Source organism: Ursus maritimus (genome assembly GCF_017311325.1).
Source record: "Ursus maritimus isolate PB19 chromosome X unlocalized genomic scaffold, ASM1731132v1 scaffold_X1, whole genome shotgun sequence".
NCBI lineage: Eukaryota > Metazoa > Chordata > Mammalia > Carnivora > Ursidae > Ursus > Ursus maritimus.
In genome coordinates this window covers 29,699,554-29,709,928 of record NW_024423319.1, presented here as the reverse complement: position 1 = coordinate 29,709,928, position 10,375 = coordinate 29,699,554, and the positions used below count along the sequence as shown (strand labels likewise).

The window sequence follows — 10,375 nt, the reverse complement described above, 5'->3', positions numbered from 1 at the left end:
AGGAAGGAAGGAAGGAAGGAAGGAAGGAAGGAAGGAAGGAAGGAAGGAAGAAAGAGAGAGAGAGAGAGAGGGAGGGAGGAAGGGAGGGAGGGAGGAAGGAAGAAAGAAAAAAAAAGAAAGAAAGGAAGAAAGAAAAAGGGAGGAAGGAAGCAAGCAAGCAGAAAACAAGGAAGGAAGGAAGGGAGGGAGGGAGGGAGGGAGGGAGGGAGGAATGGGATACAGGGGAAGAAACAAAACAATGAAACAGAGGTCCACAGTTTGACTCAACTGAAGATCCAAAATTTACTAAACGAATTTATAAAACAAAGAGATAAAAGTGTGCTGATTGGCTTTTGTGCCTCTACAACATAGCTTCTGAACTAACTTTAATATCTGCTGAAATGCATCAACTAGCAAACTTTGATGGCCTTAACCAATACTTGGGCTCAAATTATAGTGATACCTGAGGATCCTTCTAAATTTGAACAGAACCCCTGTACTCGTAGGGAAGTTACTACAACATAAAATAGAGGACAGTTATGCCTCATCTTCACCATCGGGACAATAGCCTTGCCTAAATTCCCTGTGACGGTAGCACCCATTGCCCTAAAATATCCCATAATAAGGACACAGATGCTCTAACCCAATGGGTAATAAATTAAAATTAAATCTTTGGCACTTACAAATTGGCTTTAAAAAATGAGAACAGTGTTTCTGGGGCGCCTGGGTGGCTCAGTCGTTAAGCGTCTGCCTTCGGCTCAGGTCATGATCCCAGGGTCCTGGGATCCAGCCCCGCATCGGGCTCCCTGCTCCGCTGGGAGCCTGCTTCTTCCTCTCCCACTCCCCCTGCTTGTGTTCCCTCTCTCACTGGCTGTCTCTCTCTCTCTGTCAAATAAATAAATAAAATCTTTAAAAAAAATGAGACCACATGGACCTTCTCCCCTCTACATACCTGTTAAAAAAGCTAATAAGGTCCAATGTAAGTTTAAATAGGGCCTTCAAGGATTGAAACCCATTATATAACATCTATTTAGGGAAAGAGTGATTGTTAACCACTACTCCTCCATTTAACAATTCAATTTCACTTGTTCTTAAACTTAGAAAGAACGCATGGTGCCTCCCAGGGGATTACTGCAGCTTCAGTGTTGTGGTCCCATTCATTAAGGCCCCCATACTCAAAATATTGAAATTACAGAGTATCTGATCAGCAACTGGTAAATATTTTTCCATAATAGGTTTGGCTCATATGTTCTGTTCAGTGTCTATTCTACCGGCAGTTTCCCTTTACCTAAGGGACACGATATACCTTTACCTGGTTATCTATGGAGTACCACAGTAGCCGGGCCATCGCACACAGTCTTTGCAGACATGATCTTAACTGCATCTAGATTTTTCCAGGGGCACACGTATAGCATTATATTCATGACACCCTCCCCTGAGGATATTCATTTGGCACACTTATTCAGGGCACACGAATACTTACAAGGGAGATCGGCAAAGTGGATGGGCCATTGCCTCACTCATAGTGCAAGGCCCTGCCATTTCAGTAAATTCCTGAAAATTATTTGGTAAACCAAGGGCCCCTCCATACCTAACACTGTCGAGAAACAGCTATTGACTCTCTCAACTCCCACAATATTAAAACAAGCCTGGGTACCTGGGTGGCTCAGTTGGTTAAGCATCTGCCTTCTGCTTGGGTTGTGATCCCAGAGTCCAGCAGTGGGCTCCCTGCTCAGCAGGGAGTCTGCTTCTCCCTCGGCCCCTCCCCCTCCCCTTGCTCCCTCACTCTCTCTCACTCTTGCACATGCCTGTGTGCACACGTGCAAAAATAAAAATAGATAAAATCTTTAAAAAAACCCCAAGCCCAACATCTTTTAGGCCTTTTGGGCTCTGTAGGCAACATAGTCCTCATTTACAAATTTTCCTTAAGCCCATTTCTGCAGTTATTTGTAAATCAGTCTACCTTGAATGGACCCCTTTCCAACAAGAGGCTCCAGATTCTGTCAAAATTGCATTACAACAGCCACTCTCACTAGTGCCCCTCCACCAGACTCCTTTCTCCTGCCTCCTGGAGTCTCTGCACCACCCATACCGGCCACAAGTTACCTATGGGCTTCTGGTGCAAAAGCCTGTCCTCTGCAGGGGCGCCTGGGTGGCTCAGTCGGTTAAGCGGTTGCCCTCGGCTCAGGTCATGATCCCAGGGTCCTGGGATCGAGTCCCACATCGGGCTCTCTGGTCAGCAGGGAGCCTGCTTCTCCTCTGCCTGCCGCTCCCTGTTCTTGTGTGCTCTCGCTCGCTTGCTCTCTCTCTGTGAAATAAATAAATAAAATCTTTAAAAAAAGCACACCTGTCCTCTGCAGCTCTGTGCTGTATGCTATAGGAGAGCCAATTGCTGGCCACAACGCTGGGCTTTCCTGGAAACCAAAGTCCCACAGGCCCTGAGCCCATGATCCTCCATACCCAGCTGCCCACTATGCATTGGGTCATGGGAGCAGCACCCGTCAGTTTGTCATGACCACAAAGTCCTCCTCTGCTACAGGACAGAATCAAATCTGGGGGCACCTGGGTGGCTCAGTCGGTTAAGTGTCTGCTTTTGGCTCAGATCATGATCTCAGGGTCCTGGGGTCGAGCTCTGCATCGGGCTCCCTGTTCAGCGGGGAGTCTTGCTTCTCTCTCTCACTCTCCCTCTGTATTCTCTCTCTCTCTCTCTCTCAAATAAATAAATAAAATCTTAAAAAAAAAAAAAGAACCAAACCTAGGTCCTCTGGCATATCCCATCTGCAGGAGGGGTGGCCTCCCCTGTCCTCAGTTCTTTGCCAGATGGCATGGTGCTGGCAGAAGCCACCCCTCTACCAGACTCCTTGGCTACCTGGGAGGCCCCTTGGGATCAACTGAGTGAACAGTAACAGGAGTTCGTACATTTTACGGATGGTAATGTCTGTCACATGCGACAGAAGTTCACTGGAGAGCTATTGTTTTCATCCCTTAACCAGGACATTCCTGATAAAGGATAAGACAGAAGAGTCAACACAATTGCCCAAATTTCAAGCCCGCATCTCAGAACTATTTTCCCTGGCCAAGAATCAGCCCCATCTGCACCATTTTAGACTCGTAGACTGTTGCCAATGATCTGGCTCTCTGGTCCAGCCAATGGCAGCAACAATAATTCTTTGTTTGGGGTTTCCCCCTTTGGGGTGAAGAACTCTTGCTTCACAGATACCCCACATAAAATCAAGATCACATATGCCTGTACATATACTGAAACCACAATATAAGGCCTCCCCAAGACACTCTTTATCCCCTTTGGAGTTCCAAACATTACTGATAGTGACCAAGGCACTCATTTTGTTTCTCAGTATATAAAATACTAGGCTCTTGAACAAGATATTCAGTGAAACTTTCACTTTCCTTACAGGCTACAGACTTTAGGCCTCATAGAGTGCTATAATGGCTTATTTAAACAAGTTCCGATTTGATTAAATGAAGCATGGTACATTTTTGTCATCACTCAAACATCCGGGGTGAATTATAATGAAGAGCCTGACTCCATTTTTTGATGTTTGACTGCTGACAGCTTTTAAGCCTCAACCCTCACTCTCTCCCTGGGTCCCACATCTGGGCAAGTTAATAAGAAAGCCTAAGTCCTTCCTCCTTTGGTGCCGACAGGAGTTTCAAACCACACAGACCCCTGCCCCATCCACCATTAAAATCCCAAACCAGTCTCCTTTCCTTGCTGTCTTAAGCCATTTGTGGAGGCCTGGCTGCTCTCTCCAGACAGTCCCATTAGGTAAGTTATAAACATGTTCGTTCCCTCTTAGTGTGTATGTGTTACATCAGTCTTGACATCTGAACCAAGTTTTGGGTGGGGATTCACCCTGTTTCTGCATGATGGTCACAACATAGGTCTGCCATGTTTCTCCTCATGGTCTCAAGGTCTAACAACAACACATCCTCATACCAGCATCCCAAAGATGTGGGCTTGTGGTAAGGTTTTCACTTCATTGATCCTTTATCACAAAGGAGTATCCTTCACTCAAGCCACCAGCAAATTTTCCATGTCTCACTGACCAGCACAGGGTAACATACACACCCCTAAACCAATCGCTAATAAAGGGGAACAAGATGGCTGAGACCAATCATGAGACACTGCCCATATCTTAACACATCACTGCCCAAGTAATGGAGAGGTTCTGTTAGCAAGTAAGAGAGTACGGCTTGCTGTTGGTTATTAACCAGCAGTATCTGCCACAGGAATCTTGATACAGTCTTTTTTCAGATATTTCATGTAGAATATTTACAGATGGGCCGATATATTTTATACTATATTATTTTCTACACTATTTTTTTTCTAATCGGCTATTAAATTTTATTGGCTTCACAAAATGAACTGGGGAACTGTCTATCTTTTTCTATGATGTGGAATATACATCTTTAGCTTACATTATACATCTTTAGCTTATCATAATATACCCTTAAGAGTTATCATACGTCTTCATATATAATACAAGAATCACAAAACAGGGAATTGCTCTTGGATATTAACCAAAAGTAACATAGAAATGTTGGTACAATCTCTTTGCAGCTATATTTATAAATGAGATGGGTCAGTGGCATTCTTTTTGAGGTAATATATTTTTCTCATTGGATATTATATTATAATGGCTATACGAAATGATCTAGGGAGCTTTTCCTATTTTTCTATGGCTGAAACGGCATACCTCATAATCATCTGCTCTTAAAGGCTAAATAGGAATTGGCATGGAATCATGTTATGTGCTTTTAATAACTGGCTACACTCAAACCATACCTCTATAGGGTGGAACACTCCAGGACTCGGTCCTCTGTTTTCTACTCATCTCTTTCCCTAGAGGATCTCATTCAAGTCCATGATTGTTAAATATCATCAACTCACTGTTTTTTCCCCAAAATGTATATATCCAATCCAATTTCTCCCCTCTGCCCCAGACCTCTATATCCCAGAAGGTCTACTTGATATCTCTACCTTGGTCACGAACAGACATCACAAACCACATCTCTGTAAAAAGTACTCTTGTTTTTTCCTTTCTTCCCCTGTTCTTTTCCGTCTTGGAAGTTGTACCATCATCCACGCACTTGCTCAAGCCTAAATACTAGGGGTCATCCATATCTCCTTTGTTTCTCTCAATCTTTACAACCTTCATACGATCTAAAAATACCTGTCAATTTTACTTTTAAAAAAAGATTTTATTTATTTATTTGACAGAGAGAAAGAGAACATAAGCAGGGGGAGTGGCAGAGGGAGAGGGAGAAGCAGGGTCCCCGCTGAGCAGGGAGCCGGATGCAGGGCTCAATCCCAGGACCTTGGGACCATGACCTGAGTTAAAGGCAGATGCCCAATCCACTGAGCCACCCAGGCACCCCTCAATTTTTTTACTTTCAAAATACATTCTCTCTCCCTGTGTCCATATCAACTAACACCACTTTAGACTAAGCCAAATCATGATCATTTCTTGCTTAATCCATTGAAATAGCTTTCAAACTGTTGTCCCTATTTATATAATTTCGTTTAATATCTATTCTATAACATCCAGAGTAAAACTTTTTAGACCTGACGACACTACTACTACAGGAAATACTACAATGTTGCCCCTTCATACTTAGAATAAAAGTCAATCTTCTTAATATTGCTTCCTAGGCCACTGCAAGATGACCCTTTCGTTTATGTTTCTAACATCATCTTATTCTGCTCCCTCCCTAACTTATCAGGCTCTTGCCACACTTGGATCTTTTCTACTCCTTGAAGATTTGAAAATTTTCTGCACCAAGACTTCTGCCACTGGAATTCTGGGTCTCGGTTCAAATGTCCCCTTGTCATAGAGACCTTCCCTAAACTTATTATTCACAGGGGACAACCTCAAACCCCTATATAGTCTCTATTTCTCACATCAACTTATATATTAACTTGATAGCACATACCACAATTTACAATTACTTTGCTTTATTTATTTACTTTTTTCATTTATTATTCCACCAGTGGGACATAAAAAGCAGGAGGGCTGGGAACTTTTCAATATTTTTCACTTTTTGTCCAATGAGCCTACTATATGTCTAATAATTATCTGTCAAAGGAAGAAAAATGTATGGATCTGATGATGATGAGAAAAGTCTAAGTTGAAACTTCAGAGCTGTGATTTGAAGCAGTGTTTAAAATTATGGGCGTGGATAAGCTCATCCAAAGACCAGGGTTCTGAAAACAAAACTGGGAAAACACCAACTTCGGGGCTGTGGGCTGAAGAACAGGCAGTTCAATGAAAGATAAGCCCGAGAGCTAAGAGGAACATCAATAGAATTTGATATCACAGAAACCAAGACAGTATGGTGTCAAGGAGGGAATGGTCAACAGAATTAAACACTGCTGAAAAATCACGTGAAAACTAATTTTGGGGGCACCTGGGTGACTCCGTAAGTTAAGGGTCTGCCTTCGGCTCAGGTCGTGATCCCAAAGTCCTGGGATGGAGCCCTGCCTCCCTGCTGAGCAAGGAGTCTGCTTCTCCCTCTCCCTCTACTCCTCCCCCTGCTCCTGCCCTTGCGCATGCGCGGGCCGTCTCTCTCCCAAATAAATAAAATCTTTTTTTTTTTTAAACTAACTTTCAAAGTATCCACTTGCTTTTGTGCTGAAGTAGGGACTGCTGGTGACCTTAATAGAGAATTTTCACTGGGGTTTTGGGAAGTAAGAACCAATGTGCAGAAGGCTGAATGGTGAAAGGAACACGAAGACGTGGACAGAGCGTAGACTATTTTCTAACGGGAAGAGAGAAAGGGCAGGATATAGAGTCGAGGGAGGAAATTATTCTGAGCAGAGAAGGAACTTGAACAGGTTTACTGTATGGGAGAAAAAGATCGAGTAGCACAGGAGGTGCTGGGGAATACGGGGGGCAGGGTTAAGATGAAGATGTATTGAAGTGGCTGAGGAAATGGAACAGGAGGGACTAGGGTCTGGGGCAGGAAGATAGGGTTGAGCAAGGAAAGCTGAGGGACCTCACGGCTCAATCACTTGATTTTCTCGATGAGAGGAACTCCAAGGTCATCTGCTTAGGAAGAGGAGGGAAGAGGGCGGACAGCTTGGGACTATGGTCAGTTCGATATAGCACCTGCGAGTTATGGGAGAGGGCGCTGAACCAAAAAGAGCCCCCCCTGCACGCACTCACCCGACCCCCGGGTCAGAAATTCATCCCGCGCGCCTCTGGGTGCTGTCCTTCAGAAGCTCTCAGAACGAGCGGAGTCTCTGGGCTCACTGCAGTTTCTAGCACAGTCGCCCACCCGACCCGCCCTGTAGGTGGCGTTCGCCAAGGAAAGTGGGCAGAGCGCAGTGCAGCCGCCAGCCTGCCAGCCAAGTAGGGGGCTCTCTCCCGAGTGAGGCGGGTCCCAACAGGCCTTGCGGCCATGACTCAGAGTTCATTTCTCTGACGCGCTACTCCGTCGCCCCAAACCAGGTTGGTGTGGTGAGTCGGCTTCACGCTTTGTTAGGAGAACCAGTGGGTGAGAGAGGAAGCCGGCGGAAGGGGAGGCCAGGACTGGGCGAGGACTGAAGGCGGACTGGGTGGGCGTGGGGGGTGCGGGGCGGATCCGTAAGCCGGCGTTGTTTCTAGCGGCAGGCGCGGCCAGGTTGGCCGACTAGGCCGCAGCGGCCATGGCCGTAGATTTCGGGGACCCCAGGAGCGGTTTCCGCCACAACGAGGTGGTGGTGTTCATCAACGAAGAGGTGCTCAGTAACGGCGGCGGCCCCGACTTCTACCTGACCTTCTGCTCGAGGCCCTGGAACGAGATCGAGGACGAGCTGCTGTCCATCGTGGCCGACCCTCAGGTGCCGCGCGCCATCAAGAGGGCCTACTCCTGGAGCGCGCTGGCCTTGGGTGTGCGGGCGGCCGCCAGGCAGCAGGAGCAGCAGGCGCACTGCATCCGGCGGCTGCAGGAGCAGCTGGAGGAGCGTGAGATCACCACGTGGGCTCTGGCCTCCCAGCTGCAGCTGCTGCGCCAGGAGCGTGAGCAGGTGGTCTCGCAGTTGCGCAGCGCACAGCACGACCTGCAGTGGGTGCTGGACGAGCGCGAAGCGCTGCGTGGCCAGCTGCTCCAGGCCCAGAGGCAGCCCCAGCGGGTCGGGTCTCAGGCGCAGCAGCTGGCGACGGAGATGTGGCCCCTGAATGCAGAGGAGCGGAACGAGGTGCTGGCCGCCGCCCGGTCGCAGCGTGAGCGGGACGTGGAGACCCGGAGAGAGGAGGCCCAGATGGCCTCCACGACAACAGGTGTGCTTTACGTGCCAGGACCGCCGCCGCCGCCGCCGCTGCCGAGTCCCTGGGCCCAGGTTGTTCAACCCTCTCTGCCTATGCCGTTCCCCATGCCATTCCAGGTGGCGTTTCCCTACCCACCACCTCCCCAACCCAGAGTAGTCGGAGAAGCAGCAGCAGGAGCAGCATATCCACCCCAGATGCCTACCGGGGCGATCTACCTCCCCAGCACGTGGCCTCTGTTCGGGCCCCAGGAGGAGATAGTCGTGCCGTGGCACCAGAGGAGCCAAGGCCAAGAGGAAGGTCCTGCAAGGCCCCGACTTGGCGTAAACCCCTCAGGGCACAGCTGGAGCCAGGGAGACTCGATGAAGCAACAACTGCAGGGACAGATGCCAAGGCAACCAAATGGTAAGAAGGCCTTTGAATCCCAGCAAAAGGAGAAACCTGCCTCCGACCTGGGGAGGAGGGACTGGGACTGCCTGTGGTGTACAGCATGCTTAATTTTTCTGGACACTTGGCTTGTGACAAATGCAAGAAAATCTAGATACTAACTTTGACCCCAAACAAGCTCCTCACTGAATTTAGACATGTAGAAAAGAATGGGGACATATTCCAAAGAGAAATCAATTTCTGGAGGTTTTGATCAGAAGGGGTTCTGATCAAAAACTCTTTTATTTACATCATAGAAAAGTCAAAAATGCCCCAAATTTTCAGTAGCCTACCATCAAGCAATAACCATTTTTAGCACAATACTATAGCCATTTCCGCAGGAGGATCTCTTTCCCCAGTTTCGTATTATACATGTGTGTGTGTGTCACGTGTATTGCTTTAAAGAAAGACGAGACTCTCGCGAATATGTTAATGAATCGTTTAAAGGAAAATTTTTCCAACTGCGTTTAAGTTCACAGGTGGTGGGCTCTGGATGGCTTCTACCAATTGGCTGACACCCTGGAGAGGCTGACAGGATGAAACATCCTTTTTCTCTTTTCTGTATTCTCATTAACCTCCTCTCTCCCACAGTAGCAGGTCTTTGGCTAAGAATAATCATGCTTTTAGAACATTGCTTTTAGAACATACGCACGTTACATTCTAGGAACACCGCTCTTCCTTGAGAATGCTATTGCTATGCTGTAAACTGAAGCAGTGTTCGTATTTGTTTCTTGATTTGTTTTTGCGAAATTCATAGCCGAGGGCCTGTTCTTTGTGTCTCTAAGCTCCAGAAACTTTGTATGAAGCCGAAGAAACTCCAGCTCCCAGTGTGTGAATGAATCCTCACAAAATACCCTCTGGCTCCCAGCAGGCTTCGCCTCAGTGAGACCTCAACTAGCTGGAGCTAGTAGAAGTGTGAAGAAATCAGGGAAAAGGAGACATTCTGGCACACATCTTGAAACAGGAGAAAGCAGACAGATTTTGGTAGAATTTGATCCTTCTGTTATGGAAAAGGGATTGACAGTAGATTTCAAAGGGTGGTTGGGAGGGTAGTATTAAATGTTAGAGGTTATAGCAAGTTTGTTGAATTTTGTTCATTGATTCATTGAATAGTTATTGATTGCCCAGTATGTGTTAGGAACAATTACATGTTATTCTCTGGTGCACACATTATAACTCAATTGGATGAGTTTGGTCAGATGACAGAAGAGCCTCATTTGGGATACCATGTACACCAGGGCTGTCTCCTTGGCCTAGCACGTAGTATGGCTCTTGGGTGAACCCAACTGAAGTAACACCAAGATCCATTTCTGTGATGCTGGAGGCAACGTCAAAGGCACTTTCATGGAAGGACTTGAATGACGGAACCGCTCAGCACATCAGTCCCCACGGAGACAAACAGGCAGTGACAAAGATCGGGGAAAGTAGCCTCACAAAAGTATAGGCAGGACCCTTCCGAGACTCCTGCTGGTTTCCTCCCTTGAAAAGGACTATTTTCCTGGTTGTCTGAAAGGCCATTGGGTTGTCTCGAAGGAGGAGAATGTTGGCTACACACTCGACCCCTCAGCTTTGGGCCACCACCGTCCCAAGCTCCTTTCCAGTCAAGATGGATGAAGAGCAGAATGATTCCAAGGGCCGACATCGTGCTGTGGATAGTGCTTCTCTAATAAGATCAAAAAAGAACTGGACTGGGACAAGCACTT

At 47.0% G+C, this 10,375-nt stretch overlaps 1 protein-coding gene across 1 annotated transcript; it reads left to right on the top strand.

The window, feature by feature from the left end:
* Positions 1-5,953: 5,953 nt before the first annotated feature.
* On the top strand, positions 5,954-8,794 carry LOC121101877 (testis-expressed protein 13D-like). Its single transcript, XM_040626446.1, has one exon. It carries the CDS (start codon positions 7,649-7,651, stop codon positions 8,792-8,794), a length of 1,146 nt encoding a protein of 381 aa, XP_040482380.1. The 5' UTR covers positions 5,954-7,648.
* The last annotated feature ends 1,581 nt before the right edge of the window (positions 8,795-10,375 follow it).

What these genes read in the sequence shown, in the direction of transcription:
- LOC121101877 (XM_040626446.1), top strand. Translation starts at nt 7,649, where the DNA reads ATGGCCGTAGATTTCGGGGACCCCAGGAGCGGTTTCCGCCACAACGAG.